Raw genomic sequence first — 18,645 nt, 5'->3', positions numbered from 1 at the left:
CATTTTCCTTTAATTTCACTTTCCTAGTGATATTTTCTTCCATACTTTTTCCATTCTTTGGTCATGGATTTTTAAAAATAAAACTATACATTAAGAATAACTGTGTATATACCTTCAATGTCCAACCGATTTAAGATATCAGCAGCTACAGCATCCACTTCTAATTCACAAGTACTTTGTGGTTCAACACCTTCCAGTATTAAAGAGCTGTATTAAAGAAGTATCAAAAGACACAATAATTACATAAGAGAACATTTTCTTAAGATTTTTCTAAAATGATTTTTCATGTTTAAGGGGTAGCCAGAAAGCCAGTGACTATTTATCAATTGATAACTCTACAGAGATCTTTTTGGGATCATTTTACATACTTTGGTTCATTATATTTTATATAAAAGGAATGTACAGAGCTTCCCTGGTAGCTCAGTGGTAAAGAACCTGCCTGCCAATGCAGGAGACACGAGTTCAATCCCTGCTCTGGGAAGATCCCACATGCTGTGGGGCAACTAAGCCCGTGCACCACAACTACTGAGCCTGTGCTCTAGAGCCTGGGAACCACAACTGCTGAGCCCGCAGGCCCTAGAGCCTGTGCTCCTCAACAAGAGAAGCCACTGTGATGAGAAGCTGTAACTAGAGAGCAGCCCCAGCTATCTGCAACTAGAGATAGCCCGTGAAACGACAACGACCCAGCACAGCCAAAAATAAACAATACATAAAATTATATAAGTATGTAAAAGGGAATATACAATGGTTCAGCAGGTGGGTCATATCCAGAGTGAGCTGGGTTAAGACAATAGAGAGACAAGAGAGGGGACTCATCAAAAACCATACACACATGCAATTACTTGCCCAGAGGCATCTATCTCAGCAATTATTAAAAGATGGCCTTTAAAAATTAAAAAAAGATAGTTTTTAAAAATTAGGAAGAAATATATAACAAGAGTTGAGGGGAGATAAACATATTGAAAAGTGGGCAAGTGATACTGTTCTCTCTGCCTTCAACGACTACTACTGAGCTGGGGAATGCTTTAGAACTTTCCCTAACATGACAATTGTGAAACCACCCAAGTCCAGTATTGGGATCATAGCTAGGAAAAGAAGTGATACCATAAGGTCATGTTTTAAGAGAAATATATTAACAAAACTCACTCTCCAATGTCCATACCTAAGAAATAAGTTTATTTTATTTATTTATTTATTTGAAGGATAATTGCTACAGACTTCTGTTCTTTCCTGTCAAACCTCCACATGAATCAGCCATAGGTATAAATTTTGATGGAACGTAAGTGATTACTTTGTTAAAACAAAGAATTTTTACAATTTATCTATATACATATATAGATACAGACACAAGACACATATATCTTTTTACCACTGAGGAGGGACATGTTCGTCAAACTATCACAGTATATCCATCTCTTCAACTTTCAGAAAAAGTCATTAGCAATACAACTTGTCTAATTTAACAAAATAAGTTATGCCATGAAATGAAGTATCAGATAAAATAGTTTTGGCCAATAGTTTTCTCCTTTTATTAAAATGTTCCACAATTTTGAAAGAATTATAAATTCCAAGGGTGAATTTTCCAGTAGATGATTTGTGACAAAGGGAGGAAATATTTAAAAATGCAACTTCACAGTAGAAACTTACAATTATTTCTTGCCCTTATTAAAAACTACTTCAGACATTCAGAATAGGAGGTGTTACTAGGGAAAGGATATTGTTGCTGTTCAGTCACTCAGATCTGTCTGACTCTTTGTGACCCCATGAACTGAAGCAAGCCAGGCTTCCCTACCCTTCACCCTCCCCTGTGAATGAGTTTGCTCAAACTCATTGAGTCGGTGATGTCATCCAACCAACTTGTCCTCTGTCATCCTGTTTTCCTCCTGCCCTCAATTTTTTCCAGGGTCTTTTACAATGAGTTGGCTCTTCCTATCAGGTGTACTGGAGCTTCAGCTTCAGCATTAGTCCTTTCAATGAATATTCAGGGTTGATTTTCTTTAGGATTGATTGGTTTGACCTCCTTGCAGTCCAAGGGACTCTCAAGAGTCTTCTCCAGCACCACAGTTCGAAGGCATCAATTCTTCAGCGCGCAGCCTTTTTTATTGTCCAGCTCTCACATCCATACATGACTAAGCTTCCCTGGTGGCTCAGACGGTAAAGAATCTGCCTGCAATGTGGGAGACCTGGATTCAATTCCTGGGCTGGGAAGAACCTCTGCAGAAGGGCGTGGCAAGCCACTTCAGTATTCTTTCCTGGAGAACCCCCATGGACAGAGAGGAGCCTGGTGGGCTATAGTCCGTGGGGTCGCAAAGAGGTGGACATGACTGAGTAAGCACACCATGTATGGACCTTTGTAGGTGAAGTAATGTCTGCTTTTTAATATGCTGTCTAGGTTTGTCATTGCTTTTCTTCAAAGAGCAAGAATCTTTTAATTTCATGGCTGCAGTCTCCGTCCACAGTGATTTTGGAGCCCAAGAAAATAAAGTCTATCACTGTTTCCCCATCTATTTGCCGTTAAGTGATGGGACTGAATGCCATTTGTTTATAGAATGTTGAGTTTTAGGCCAGCTTTTTCACTGTCCTCTTTCACCTTCATCAAGAGGCTCTTTAATTCTTCTTTGCTTTCTGTCATAAAAGTGGTGTCATCTCGTATCTGAGGTTATTGATATTTCTCCCCACAATCTTGATTCCAGCTTGTGCTTCATCCAGCCCAGCATTTCACATGATGTACTCTGCATATAGGTTAAATAAGCAGGGTGACAACATACAGCCTTGATGTACTCCTTTCCCAGTGTGGAACTAGTTCATTGTTTATGTCCGATTCTAACTGTTGCTTCTTGACCTGTATGAAGGTTTCACAGGAGGCAGGTCAGGTGGTCTGGTATTTCCATCTCTTTAAGAATTTTCCACAGTTTGTTGTGATCTATGGAGTAAAAGGCTTTAGCATAGTCAATGAAACAAAGGTAGATGTTTTCCTGGAATTCTCTAGCTTTTTCTATGATTCAATGGATGCTGGCAACTTGATCTCTGGTTCCTCTGCCTTTTCTAAATAAATTCAGCTTGAACATCTGGAAGTTCTTGGTTCACATACTGTTGAGACCTAGCTTGAAGGATTTTGAACATTACTTTGCTATCATGTGAATTGAGTGCAATTGTGCAGTAGTTTGAACATTCTTTGGCATTGCCCTTCTTTGGGAATGGAATGAAAACTGACCTTTTCCAAACCTGTGGCCACTGTTGAGTTTTCCAAATTTGCTGGCATAGTGAGTGCACCACTTTAACAGCATCATTTTTTAGGAAGTAGTTTTTAGAAATTAAAAAACTGCTTTCAGTAAATAGGAAAAAAACCTAGAGGGGTGGGATATGATTGGAGGTGGGCAGGAGGTTGAAGAGGGAGGGGACATATGTTTAACTATGGATGATTCATGTTTATATGTGGAAGAGACCAATATAATATTGTAAAGCAATAATTCCCCAATTAGAAATAATTTTTAAAAAATTAAAATAAATTTGAGCCTGCAAATACATGCAGGCCATTCCTTTTAATTATGAAAGGTAGATAAATAATACAATGGTAATTAGGCAACTGTACCTCTCTGAATATTTCTATTCACAGCTTAACACAATAGACCCACAAATTATAGTCACTGAGGATAGAACTCAGACATCTGTAATTTTAAAAAATCTCTTCAGATCATTCTGATGGGCAGCCAGGTTGAGATTACTGCAGTAGATTCGACCTTTGTGAGTTCAACACTCTGGCAAATGACTGAAGGTCCATGATGTGTAGTGATTTACAATGAGCCAGCAGGGCTTCCCTCGTGGCTCAATGGAAAAGAACCCGCCTGCCAGTGCAGGAGATGTGGGTTCAACCCCTGGGTCAGGAAGATCCCCTGGAGAAGGAAATGGCAACCCACACCAGTATTCTCACATGGGAAATCCCATGGACACAAGAGCCTCGTGGGCTACAGTCCATAGGGTTGCAAGAGTTGGACACAACTTAGCAACACCACCACCACCACAGCAGGTAAGGTTAGTAGACTTGCAAACTCAGCACTTTCATCTCATTGAGTTTGTTGCTATTTGTTTCAGCCCTTGAAATAATATTGTGAAATTATTCAGATATTGTTATCAATATTATTATTCAAAATAATATTGTGAAATTGTGGAATTTCAGCCCTTGAAATTCCTTGCGAAGGAATATAAAACATTTTGGGTTTAAAAGAAAAAAAAAAGGTACCCAGAGAACGTGCTCACATGGGGGTAAAAATGAGACTAATAAAACTGAAGAGTACTGATTTGGCAAAAATGTTTGTGATGTTTCGTTATTTGTATTTGATGAAATGATAGATTTTCATGTTTAATACAAGAAGCCTAAAAATATGGGACAAAAATGTAGGTTATAGCTAACCTACATTTATTATAAATTCCAGTTCTGAATACCTTGTCTAATTTCACTAGTTAGCCATTTCATATCTTTGCTCTGTACCGTACTATGCTCAGTCACTTCCAACTCTGTGACCCCATGGACTACAGCTCACCAGGTTCCTCTGTCCATGGGATTTTCCAGGCAAGAACTAGAGTGGGTTGTCGTTTCCTTCTCCAGGGGATATTTCTAACCCAGGGATCAAACCTGTGTCTCCTGCACCAGCAGGCAGATTCTTTACCACTGAGCCACCAGGGAAGCTCATCTATGCTTTTAAAATAATTCAAATTTTTCATTATAATACACAGAGTTTCTTTAAACTAACTCCTAACCAGTGAAGCTTTACTATATAGTCTTATGACCTAACTAGAAACATGCTTGCTGAAAAAGGCTTCCAATACAAATAAACCTTGATTTGAGGTGATCATGCAAAAAACAACTTACTAAATATAGGACTTGGAAAACCAAGGGATCTAGTGACTAGGTCAAATCTTTGGGTTAAGCTTATTTGTTCCAATTTCAGAGAGACAGAGGAACTATGTAACAGGCACAAAAACGAGACAGAAAACAGCCTGTCGGTCACTTTGTTCTGGACTAATTAGAACTTGAATTTGATGCGTTAAATAACACTCTGTCTAAAATTAATACCATTTCAACACAATTATAAAAACAATTCTGCTGTATCTGAGGACCCTAAGTACATATGTATGTATACGTGTATGACTTTACCAAAATGTCCTGACATTTGCTAACTGAATCCAGAGGTAAGGCAAGTCACTGTCCACTTGGAAGGCTTTGAAGTCTCATTCCGGCATAATATTGGTCATAAATCAACATACTTCTATCATTATTTAATGAGAGTCTTAATGTTAGGTCTTAAAAAGCCAAAGCAATTCTATAATATGGAAATTGGGTGAAGAACATGCTAGTATCTTAAACTATATAAATTAAGCTCTAAACAAATATTCTTATGACAGCTTATCTTCAACCAATTAATAAATTCACATTTTATCATGAAATTGAAAAAGTCATTTAACTGAATACTTCTACTTTGCATCCTTCATTAAAAAAAGAAAAAAACAACAAAAAACAATGCTTAAAACTTATCAGGTGACATATAAGTAGTGAAAAAGAAGACACCACACAACCCCATCAATACCCAAATAATCAACAAAAGAATCAAGAAAGCTTGGGCAACAACTTTTTGGTATAAAACAAAAATCCTCTACTTCTCTGTAGATTAATAAATACTAAATAGCCAAAAGAAACCACAAATTGTATTATTCATATACACTACAGTAATCCACTTTTTTTCTCACAAATATTCAGAAACATTTAGGGGTTATTTTTATTAAAAAATATTTTCCATTTAGGATTGACTGGTTTACCTACTGATTTAAATATTTATTTGCCGTACCATGTAACATATGGGATCTTAGTTCCCTGACCAGGAATGGAACCCCCCCTGCAGTGGAAGTGTGGAATCTTAATCACTGGACAACCAGGGAAGTCCTGCTATTTAGGTTTTAAATTGCTTTTATATTATATGATTTTTGCTTGACAAAGTGTGTGCGTGTGCATGTGTGTGCTTAGTTACTCAGTCATGTCTGACTTTTTGCGACCCCATGGACTGCAGCCCACCAGGTTCCACTGGCCACGGGATTCTCCACACAAGAATACTGGAGTGCATAGCCATTCCCTTCTCCAGGGGATCTACCTGACCCAGGGATCAAACCCAGGTCTCCTGCATTGCAGGTGGATTCTCTACTCTGAGCCACCAGGGAAGCCCACTAGACAAGCTGTAGGATGTCAATTTAGAATGTACAAACAAGATAGATATTGGAGAGAAGTATAAAAACTTACATTCAGATTCCTTTTATTAATTACGGAATAACTAGGTATATTTTCAACCTATTTTGACAGATTATTTTTGAAATCTATGATCGACATAACATACTCATGTTGAGATTTGCTTTATAAACTTACAAAGAAACAATTATAAAATTAAATTATGCTAACCACTGATTTCTGAATAGAGTAGGACATATGTAAATAAGTTTTCTTTTCCTTTACAACATTAACTAACCTTGGTATTTCGCCTTCTTCCCACCGAAATAAAGTACCAGTAAGGGAATTTTTTCCTGGTAGCCGATCCTTGCAAGACCCAGTTGGATGCAATGGATCACCTAGAAATAAAGTCAAAAGGGTTAAGTTCCACTTTTAACTTGCGTATAATTACTCTTTAGGTAAATTAGTATACAACCCACATGACTAGTTCCTAAAACTGTATCCTAAAAATTCATTAACATACTGGAATGCATTTGTACAGTGGAGAGTAAGGATTCCAAATGGAGAGAGGTGGGGGGAAAGTATCTGCAATATATGGATATGAAAGAGAAATGGCCACGATACTTTCATACTAGAATTAAAAGTATGATACATTTAAACACACTATAGCAATAGGTGTGCTTAAAACTTCATTTAAAAAAAAACTATGAATTTTTATAGACTTTAATCTAAATTCCTAGGGTATTCTGTATGAGCCTCAACTAAAATTCTAGTGGAAACCAGATTCCAGATAAAATTCAAAACATACTTTAAACACTAATCCTTGAATAAAAAGAAAACACATAATGCATTCCAAAAGTAATGGAGTAACAGCGAGTGGAAAGCTGGGGCAAATGCAAATACAATTTGACCAGGAGTTGGAGAGAACTATGCTTTTGCTTAGTTATCCGAAATGCATAAACAGAGTCCAGGGGCCATGCTTTGGAAATGATCTCTAAATCTTAGCAATCTTTTTGTCATCTCTTAAGAGGAATTTGCATTCCAGTCCCGTATAATGAAAAGGACATCTTTGGGGGGTGTTAGTTCTAAAAGGTCTTGTAGGTCTTCACAGAACCGGTCAACTTCAGCTTCTTCAGCGTTACTGGTTGGGGCATAGACTTGGATTACTGTGATATGGAATGGTTTGCCTTGGAAACGAACAGAGATCATTCTGTCGTTTTGAGACTGCATCCAAGTACTGCATTTCGGACTCTTTTGTTGACCATGATGGCTACTCCATTTCTTCTAAGGGAGTCCTGCCCACAGTAGTAGATATAATGGTCATCTGAGTTAATTCACCCATTCCAGTCCATTTTAGTTCGCTGATTCCTAGAAAGTTGATGTTCACTCTTGCCTTCTCCTATTTGACCACTCCAATTTACTTTGATTCACGGACCTGACATTCCAGGTTTCTATGCAAAATTGCTCTTTACAGCATCGGACCTTGCTTCTATCACCAGTCACATCCACAACTGGGTACTGTTTTTGCTTTGGCTCCATCCCTTCATTCTTTCTAGAGTTATTTCTCCACTGATCTCCAGTAGCATATTGGGCACCTACCGACCTGGGGAGCTCCTCTTTCAGTATCCTATCATTTTGCTTTTTCATACTGTTAATGGGGTTCTCAAGGCAAGAATAGTGAAGTGGTTTGCCATTAGCTTCTCCAGGGGACGACATTCTGTCAGATTGTGAACTTCCAGATGTTCAAGCTGGTTTTAGAAAAGGCAGAGGAACGAGAGATCAAATTGCCAACATCTGCTGGATCACTGGAAAAGCAAGAGAATTCCAGAAAAACATCTATTTCTGCTTTATTGACTATGCCAAAGCCTTTGACTGTGTGGATCACAATCAACTGTGGAAAATTCTGAGAGAGATGGGAATACCAGACCACCTGACCTGCCTCTTGAGAAACCTATATGCAGGTCAGGAGGCAACAGTTAGAACTGGACACGGAACAACAGACTGGTTCCAAATAGGAAAAGGAGTACGTCAAGGCTGTATCCTGTCACCCTACTTATTTGACTTATATGCAGAGTACATCATGAGAAACACTGGGCTGGAAGAAGCACAAGCTGGAATCCAGATTGCCGGGAGAAATATCAGTAACCTCAGATATGCAGATGACACCATCCTTATGGCAGAAAGTGAAGAGGAACTAAAGCCTCTTGATGAAAGTGAAAGAGGAGACTGAAAAAGTTGGCTTAAAGCTCAACATTCAGAAAGCGAAGATCATGGCATCTGGTCCCATCACTTCCTGGGAAATAGATGGGGAAACAGTGGAAACAGTGTCAGACTTTATTTTTGCGGCCCTCCAAAATCACTGCAGATGGTGACTGCAGCCATGAAATTAAAAGACGCTTACTCCTTGGAAGGAAAGTTATGACCAACCTAGATAGCATATTCAAAAGCAGAGACATTACTTTGCCAACAAAGGTCCGTCTAGTCAAGGCTATGGTTTTTCCTGTGGTCACGTATGAATGTGAGAGTTGGACTGTGAAGAAAGCTGAGCGCTGGAGAATTGATGCTTTTGAGCTGTGGTGTTGGAGAAGACTCTTGAGAGTCCCTTGGACTGCAAGGAGATCCAACCAGTCCATTCTGAAGGAGATCAGCCCTGGGTGTTCTTTGGAAGGACTGATGCTAAAGCTGAAACTCCAGTACTTTGGCCACCTCATGTGAAGAGTTGACTCATTGGAAAAGACTCTGATGCTGGGAGGGATTGTGGGCAGGAGGAGAAGGGGACGACAGAGGATGAGATGGCTGGATGGCATCACCGACTCGATGGACGTGAGTTTGAGTGAACTCCAGGAGTTGGTGATGGAAAGGGAGGCCTGGCGTGCTGCGATTCATGGGGTTGCGAAGAGTCAGACACGACTGAGCAACTGAACTGACTGAAGAGGAATTTAAATTTTCAGATAAACAAAGCTTGAATAAGTGCCAAAGAAAGAATCCCAACATAAAGTATTTTTTTAATTTCTTATTTTATATTGGAGGATATCTGACTAACAATGATGTATAAGAAAGACACTAAGTTCGCAATCTTCTTCAACTAAATTTAATACTTATTTATTGAGCTTGATCACAAAATTATGTAATTAATTAGACTTACCATCTTTGCTGCTTTAACAAAACATGTATCAAACCATGTAAGTGGTTCCATCTACCTTCAGAAGTTTTTGAAGGCTTAGTGTTATGCAACAAGACTATTTATATGAAATACTTTGTAAGTTGTAAATTACAAAACAATTATTTTCTAATCAACTTATATGAATGTATAATCTACATGTTTACTAATTACCAAATAACCTATCACAGTATTAAAAGTCACACTTTATCTATACTTTTTGTATTATTTTATTTTATAAATATATGTTACTCTTTTCAACTCAGGATGTTAAAAATGTAATAAAAAGTCACGATGGAGAATAGTAAAAAATGCCTCTGATCTAAAAAATATTTACTCTAAGTACTTCGATATACTTCACCTTAATAATATTTCCATTTCATTTGACAACTGAGTATATAACTGAATACTGAGACAAAATGGTATATGCATACATAATATTAAAATTTCTAAATATTTTTGACTTTTAAATTTACTTTCAAAAGACATGATAGACTTGAAAGACATGAAAACATTATCTTGTTTTACAAAATTAAAATATTAAGTTATGCATATATATTTATATATATTTATGCATATATATTTATAATAGCAAGTTTACTGTCCATTTAATTATATACTTGAGATAACATGATAAAATGTAATACAAAAAATAATTCACCTATTCTTTACATTTCAGTACAATCTTTAATCTATTTTTTTAACAAAACAAAAACCTGAAGGTTTATTTAATAATGATAAATTAAAACACAAATTTTATTTCATCATACTTGAAATTTCTCTTTTAATTTTCCCCAAATAAATTTTATAAATTTCTGCCTTCTGGTTGTACCTTCCAATACTCATCTAACTTTTATAACTAAAATAAATGGCTTACATATATTTGCTAATTAAGATTCTTCTCATGCTTTTTCACTTATTGGAAACAAACTTTTGTAAAAAGGACATCCTTTTCCTATAAATACCTCCTGCACATTCTCTAAAACATTTTCATTCCTCAATCCTTCTTGTACTCCCAGCTATATTTGACACTGTTAACCAACCTGCTGTTCCCCCAATAACCTTTTTACTTTGGAAGAATTTTAGTTACAGAAACATTACAGGGATAGTACGGCTTCTGAATACTGCTTATCACATCGTTCCCATTATTAACATTTTATATTACCACAGTACATCTATCAGAGAAACTGACACAGCTACATTCCTATTAACTACTATGCACTTTATTTAAATTTCACCAGTTTAGCCACTACTGTCCACTTTCTGTTTCAGGGATCTAAAGTAGGATACCTCGCTGTAGTTAGTTATCGTGTGTTCCTAGTCTCCTCTGCTCTATTCCTCAGTCTTTCCTTGTTTTTCATGACCTCAACAGTCACGATTACTGGTTAGGTAACCTACAGAATGTCCTCTAATCCAGGTTTGTCAGTGTTTTTCTTATGACCAGACTGTCATTATGAGTTTTCATGAAGAATACCACAATGAGGTATTTTTATGCAGAATACCATGATGATCACATCATAAGAGAGGGGACATGATATCCAAGTAATACTATATCCAACGACTGGGACTGCTGACCATCAACACTTGGTTCAGTTCAGTCACTCAGTTGTGCCCGACTCTTTGCAACCCCATGAATCGCAGCATGCCAGGCCTGCCTGTCCATCACCAACTCCCGGAGTTCACTCAAACACACGTCCATTGAGTCGGGTGATGCCATCCAGCCATCTCATCCTCTGTCGTCCCCTTCTCCTCTTGCCCCCAGTCCCTCCCAGCATCAGAGTCTTTTCCAATGAGTCAATTCTTTGCATGAGGTGGCCAGAGTACTGCAGCTTCAGCTTCAGCATCAGTCCTTTCAAAGAACACCCAGGGCTGATCTCCTTCAGAATGGACTGGTTGGATCTCCTTGCAGTCCAAGGGACTCTCAAGAGTCTTCTCCAACACCACAGTTCAAAAGCATCAATTCTCCAGCGCTCAGCTTTCTTCACAGTCCAACTCTCACATTCATACGTGACCACAGGAAAAACCATAGCCTTGACTAGACGGACCTTTGTTGGCAAAGTAATGTCTCTGCTTTTGAATATGCTATCTAGGTTGGTCATAACTTTCCTTCCAAGGAGTAAGCGTCTTTTAATTTCATGGCTGCAGTCACCATCTGCAGTGATTTTGGAGGGCCGCAAAAATAAAGTCTGACACTGTTTCCACTGTTTCCCCATCTATTTCCCAGGAAGTGATGGGACCAGATGCCATGATCTTCGCTTTCTGAATGTTGAGCTTTAAGCCAACTTTTTCAGTCTCCTCTTTCACTTTCATCAAGAGGCTTTAGTTCCTCTTCACTTTCTGCCATAAGGATGGTGTCATCTGCATATCTGAGGTTACTGATATTTCTCCCGGCAATCTGGATTCCAGCTTGTGCTTCTTCCAGCCCAGTGTTTCTCATGATGTACTCTGCATATAAGTCAAATAAGCAGGGTGACAGGATACAGCCTTGACGTACTCCTTTTCCTATTTGGAACCAGTCTGTTGTTCCGTGTCCAGTTCTAACTGTTGCCTCCTGACCTGCATATAGGTTTCTCAAGAGGCAGGTCAGGTGGTCTGGTATTCCCATCTCTCTCAGAATTTTCCACAGTTGATTGTGATCCACACAGTCAAAGGCTTTGGCATAGTCAATAAAGCAGAAATAGATGTTTTTCTGCAACTCTCTTGCTTTTCCAGTGATCCAGCAGATGTTGGCAATTTGATCTCTCGTTCCTCTGCCTTTTCTAAAACCAGCTTGAACATCTGGAAGTTCACAGTTCATGTATTGCTGAAGTTGGCTTGGAGAATTTTGAGCCTTAAAGGGTACATTTTTATGGATTTGATGACTGTAAAAAATCATACCAGCATGCAATAACATGCAGAATAATTCATCCGAAAAGTTCCCCTGTGTATTTGTTTTGTAATCAATATTCTACTCTTCTCCAATTCTTGGCAACCACTAATATATCTTCCATTTCTATAGTTTCACCTTTACCAGAATGTTATATGAATAAAACCATACAATTTGTATATGTCCCTGGTTGCTCAGATGGTAAAAGCTGTCTGCAATGGAGGAGACCCAGGTTCAATCCCTGTGTCAGGAAGATCCCCTGGAGAAGGTAACAGCAACCAATTCCAATATTCTTGCCTGGAGAATTCCATGCACAGAGGAGCCTGGTTAACTACAGTCCATGGAGTCACAAAGAGTCAGACATGACTAAGTGACTAACACATCCGCACATACAACTTGTAGTCTTTTAGGTCTGGCTTTCACTTAGTAAATGAATTCAACTTTCATCAATGTTGTAGGAATCAGTATCGTGATGTGTTTCAGTGATAAACAGTATTCCACTATATTGGTATATAACTGTTTATCCAAGGCCCCCACTGAGTGGACATCTTGGTTACTTTAGATTTTTAGCAATTATGAAATAAAGCCGTTATAAACATCTGCATACAGGTTTTTGGGTGGACATAAGATTCTCCTGGGGTAAGAAGTGTGTCTGAGATCACCCAACTAGTAAGACCTAGAGCTCAGATGGTAAAGAGACTGCCTGCAATGCAGGAGACCAGGGTTCAATCCCTGGGTCAGGAAGATCCCCTGGAAAAGGAAATGTCAACCCACTCCAGTATTCTTGCCTGGAGAAACCCATGGACAGAGAAGCCTTGTGGGCTACAGTCCATGGGGTTGCAGAGTCGGACACAACTGAGTGACTAACACTTTATATATTCTAGATATAAGTATTTTATCAGATGTATAATTTAAAATATTTTCTCCCAGTCTGTGACTTACCTTTTCATTTTTCTAATATTACTTTTTATAGAAAGTTTTTAACTTTGGCAGAATCAACTTGTTAGGCAGATTTTCTCATTGTTTTCTTCTAGAAGTCTGATAATTTTACATTTAAGTCTGTGATCCATTTTAATTTTTACACAGGGTGTGGAATGTGTCTGAGCTCTTTTATTTTTTTATTATTTGTTTGTCTTTTTTTAAATTCACTTTTGGTTGCCTTGGGTCTCCTTTGCTGTGCCAGCTTTCTCTAGTTGCGGTGAGCGAGGGCTACTCTTCATGGTGGTGCCTGGGCTTCTCACTGCAGTGGCGTCTCTCGTTGCCGAGCACAGGCTCTAGGGTGTGGGCTTCAGTAGCTGTGGCTCGCAGGCCTAGCTGCTCCGTGGTATGTGGAATCTTCCTGGACCAGGGGTCAAACCTGTGTTCCCTGCACAGGAAGGTGGATTCCTATCCACTGTACCGCCAGGGAAGTCCTTGGCTCTTATTTTTATTTTCTGGTATATGGATATCCAATGATTCTACCACCTAAGGAAAAGTTGTAGATGTGGCAGTCTTTCTTAGTCCCAGGAGACTCAAACTGGGCTGAAATGTCTCAAAGTGGTTCCACTTCCTACTTTGGGCATGTCTCTTTGAAACCCTACCTCCTTCTGTGGAGGATTCCAACCTATTCAGCAGGTCCTGAATTGCTGTTTTTTGTTCCCTCACCTAGTAAGGCTGTCTCAATGGAGGCAGGGAGGATTAGCAAAACCCTTCAGGGCCAAGGCTGTTTTCAGTACTCTAGTTCCTCGTTTGGCCAGTACTTCTTCATTGTTTGTAATACAGTTAAGATTAAAAAAAAAAACAAAAAACAAAAAACACCTTACCTAGCTCTTAAACTGGTTTTTGTGAGAAGGTTGATCCTATTAACCTAACCCACCATTCCAAGGAAAAAAATCCTCCCTGGTTACTTTTCAGAGCACAGCTTGGGTATGGCAGAAGTGCAAGGAGTTAAGGCAAAAAAGAACAGCTGGTAAACAACATGAGAAAAAAATGCAAACTTTTGGTTTTAAAAGTTTGGTAATAAAAGAAAAGAAAAAAAATCATAACAGAAAAGACAGTAGAATTGCAGGAAAAAATGCTGGTTTTACTTTATCTTAAGTAGAAGAGAAGGAATCCAGCCAGAATAAAATGCAAAAGATGCGAGACTATTTTAACCAGAAATTATATTCCTAGGTATATGCCCAAGAGAAGTGAAAACATATGGCTATATGAATATTTGTACATGAATGTTCATAGCAGCATTGTTCATAATAGCCAAAAGAAGGAAACCCAGATGTCTGTCATTGATGAATCAGTAAACAATGTAGTATATTCACACAACAGAGTATTAGCTGGCCATAAAAAGGAATACTGACACATGCTATGACATGGATGAACCCTGAAAACATCAGGCTAAGTTAAATAAACAAACATATGATTCCATTTAAATGAGATGTGTGTAATGGGCAGACATAGAGACAGAAGGGAGATTAACCGTTGCTAAGAGGTGAAGGCATGGGAGGACTGCAGGAGATTGCTAAAGACTACGGGGCTTCTTTAGAGGTGCTGAAAAATGTTCTAAATTTGACTTTGGTGATGGATGCACAACTCTGAATATATTAAAAACCAGAGCTGTCCATTTAAAATGAGAGAATTGTAAAGAATAAAGGTGTTACCAAAAATAACTGAGATTCTTTTCCTGATAAACTCTAAGATATTTTTGCATATTTCTTTCTATTCCTTATTCACTCAGCACTTACTTTTAAGTACATATTATTTTATAAATCATCAATTACATAATACTTATTTCAAAGCTTTAATTTGAACTTGTGAAATTAACCTTACTTTTCCTCCTTGCTTTTCGGAACTTGACAGCAGCCAGATTTATTAAATTCATTCCATACAGATTGTAGTCAATGAAGAGCTGTAGGAGGTAGGGAATATGCGCTTCATGAGGCTGATAAAATTTATTCATTATGGCTCCACTTTGCAAAAGTTCACATATCCTAAATTAGAAAAAAAAGTTATACCAATAAAATTGTGTTTCCTAAAATGGTAAGTGAAATAATGGTTATACAAATATAGAGAACAAAACATATTACTCTACCAGACAAAATTTTCATTTCAATTTTACTCAAAATTTATGTTTTTTGGGGCGACTGAAAGTTTAAATCAAGTTTTAAAGTAAGCTGCAAGCTCTGAAAGAAAATGAGAAAAAATGCCTTAAGTGAAGAATATTTTGACTTCTAAAACCAATTTAATGCAAACTATACTGAAAAAGCTAACATATCCAAAAAAGGCTTTTAAGATATCATATTTTTCTTTTAAAAATCCAAAAAAAATTTTTGAAAAGATTATACAATTCTAAAAGAGGACATATGACTCAATCTACCACACAGAGATGTTACCACTTTTGGTATTTTTCTTCTCTGAGTAATTTGTCCTTCATATTGGGGGGTACAAACAATAGGCAATTATAAATAACAAAGTGCTATGCGGGGGAAGTATATAAAACATCTAGAAGGGACAATAAACAGACTGTAGTTTCTGCGTAGCCTTCTTGGAGAGAAGTCTCTAAGCAAAACAATGAACTAAAAATACTTTTTCTCAGACGAGAAGGAGCATTTCATCCAAATAAAACTGCACATGTAAAGGGTCACAAGAAAACGTGGTTATTCAGAACTAAAACCACTGCGTGAGGCTTAGTGACAGAGGCTATGGTGGTGGCGGTGGGAGAGTAGAGAGGTAATGAGAAGTCACATCACGCAGAGCCTACTAACGTATTTGAAGAATCTGCCTGTCAAGTGAAGAGAACAGGAAAACTGAAATGACCAGGTTAGCTAAAGAAAGCAAAACACTAGAGACAGAAAGTGAGAGGGTACTGTGGAAAAACTAAGATGAGGCAGCTTTTACTGAGATTCAGGAAGCATATGAGGAATAAAATGGTCAGGCCCTGATGACTGACTACACGCGGAGGGTGAGATAGAATGTAAGTTGAGGATAATGCCTAGGTTAAGCAGCAAGTTGGTGGTACTGCATTTATTGAAACAGAATGGACTGGAAGAAAATAGGTTTATTTGTGGATTTTTATTTGGAGAAAGAATAAGGACAAACTCGGTTTTTAGACAAACTGGAGTTGACTGGTTTTAGACAAACTGGAGGTATACTGGAATGTTCAGGTAGATTTCCATGAAAATATTAGAAATGAGTAATAAAGATGAGTTTAAGGATAATTTTATTAATAGACGAGACACAGAAAACATATTTTGAGGCACTGTGTATTAGGCACAATTGGTGTCTAAACTTAGGTGCTCTAAATGCTTAATCTCAAGTAATACTTACTATAAAACAGAGAAGTTGAGTCTTAGATCAAAAACTTACCCAAAATCACACAAACAGAAGTGGAAGAGCTAAAATTCAACTCCATTTTTTTCTGACTTAAGCCCTCTTAACTATAGAGCTATTCTATTTATCCAGTAGATGGTCTGATTGACTGATCAGGATCTCTGAAGGAAAATTTAAGCTATTGATATATATTTGGAAGCCAAATGCATACAGATTAAAACAAAAACCATGGACGTATATAAGACTGTAAAGTGAGGGGAACATATATAGAGAAAAAGATAAATGCCCAAGATAAAAGTCCAAGGACCAACCACACCTATGTTAAAAGAGGAGCCAACAAAATGGCATAAATATGAATGACCAGACAGGCATGAGGAAAACTAGAAAAAAACGTTTACATCAAAGCAACCTTATCTTAAGGTAGTGTAAGCACTGATGGACATGAGGTCAAAAGGTAAGAGGTGTTAATTGGATTTAACAACACTGAGGTCGTTAATTAAGGTAAGCAATTTGAGCTGAACGGCTGAATTGGAGAGCAGCATTGGAGTTAAGTTAAAGAGCAAGCAGGAGATAAGATACTGGACACACAAAGTATAGCTAAATTCTTCCAGGAGAATAGCTGTGAGTATGAATGTCTTTGAGTATGAATGTGTGAATGTGTAAAATTAAGTCTTATTGTTGTTTAAATGGTGGAAGGGAGAGAGGATAACTGATAGATGAAAAGAAAGGGTCAAAGGGAGTGGATCCAGAGCTTTAAAGGTAGGGATAAATCTCTTCTGCTCTAATAGGCAGTGAAAAGTAGAGAACAGCTGTGAATAGATTTTAAGAATCTCTGACAGAAATTTAAGAGAGTTTTATTCCAATGGTTCTCAAGTTTTTTAGCCCCAGGACTCCTTTTCATTCTTAAAAATTACTGCTAGCATCAAAAAGCTTTTGTTTATGTGGTTTATATCTATTGATATTTACCAAATCAAGTTAAAACAGAAAATTTTAAGAGACTCATTTACTAATTTAAAAATAACAATAAACCCAAGCTATGTTAACATAAATAACATTGTTTTATTTTTTAAAAATCTATGTTTTTCAAAACAAAAACAATTTAGGGAGAAAAAGGAATTATTTTACATCTTTGAAAATCTCTGTTTTAACAGAAGACAGCTGGATTCTCATGTCTGCTTCAGCTCAATCTATTCTGAAATACTGTTTCCTTGAAACATACAAAGAAAAAACCAGCCATACACATATACATAATTGAAAACAGAAAAGTACCTGAATAGCCTTTTCAGGTAAATGTTGATCTTTGTTATTATTACATGGACATGCAATGGGGGTGGTGGTTTCTTAAAGTTCAGCAACAATGCGGAAACCGTATCAATGAACTTTTTGTACTCGGTTACGTTAAAGTCTATTGGTCTACCTAAGACTTTATTTTTACCCATGCATAATTTCCTAATGTCTTGCCCTCGTCATTTGGAAAATATACATTCACTAAGTTATATAAATCTTCTAAACGGTAATATATCTCATTAAACAATATGGAAAAATGTTAATATCATCACCTATCTCATCAGGAAAAAAAAAAGTACTGAAAAGGAGTTAAGCAGAAACCTTTCACAGAAGAAAGCTCCCCCACAACGGCCTCACTCTCACACATTTCTCCTTGCTTTGAAACTAAAGAACAAAATTCTCTATTGAACATATGGTCTGGCTAGCAGGGTACTAGGATTATACAAGGCAGTCAATCATCCCTCTATCAACTTCTACAAACTCTCTAAATTTAAGGCAGAAAAGAATCAGTTAAGGGGTATAAAACAAGGTCCCTTACCCTTAAAATATCCTTCCTAGAGCCCAAGCTATGGATCTCTCTCTCTTTATACATGTATGTACATATTTTATTTTGGACTCTTTAATAGTGCTACAAACTACACAAGCCTTTCTTCTAGAATTTTCCTTTTATTATTAAAATACTTAAGTGATAGTTGTTCACATTTTTATTTCACTTATCTTTTTACCTTTTCACCATTGCAGGATTGTAAAGATAGATCTTCATAAAGTGTCTTTCCTTCTCATGATAACCATAAAAAGGCCTGAAATACAAGAAAT

General features: G+C 37.4%; 1 protein-coding gene across 9 annotated transcripts in view; it reads right to left on the bottom strand.

Annotated features, from left to right (window-relative positions):
• REV3L (REV3 like, DNA directed polymerase zeta catalytic subunit) overlaps window positions 1–18,645 on the bottom strand; it is a 174,684-nt gene that overhangs the window by 92,358 nt on the left and 63,681 nt on the right. For all 9 annotated transcript variants that reach the window (XM_027972360.3, XM_027972362.3, XM_027972361.3 and 6 more), the window contains exons 3-6: window positions 18,555–18,629; window positions 15,043–15,203; window positions 6,513–6,612; window positions 113–207 (exon numbers count right to left, since the gene is read on the bottom strand). In XM_027972360.3, coding sequence (XP_027828161.2) covers window positions 113–207; window positions 6,513–6,612; window positions 15,043–15,203; window positions 18,555–18,629 — 431 coding nt within the window. The remainder of the gene's footprint in view (window positions 1–112; window positions 208–6,512; window positions 6,613–15,042; window positions 15,204–18,554; window positions 18,630–18,645) is intronic.

Source organism: Ovis aries, chromosome 8 (assembly GCF_016772045.2).
Source record: "Ovis aries strain OAR_USU_Benz2616 breed Rambouillet chromosome 8, ARS-UI_Ramb_v3.0, whole genome shotgun sequence".
NCBI lineage: Eukaryota > Metazoa > Chordata > Mammalia > Artiodactyla > Bovidae > Ovis > Ovis aries.
Note: the sequence above shows the minus strand (reverse complement) of the source record. Positions and strands in the feature narration are given on the sequence as shown.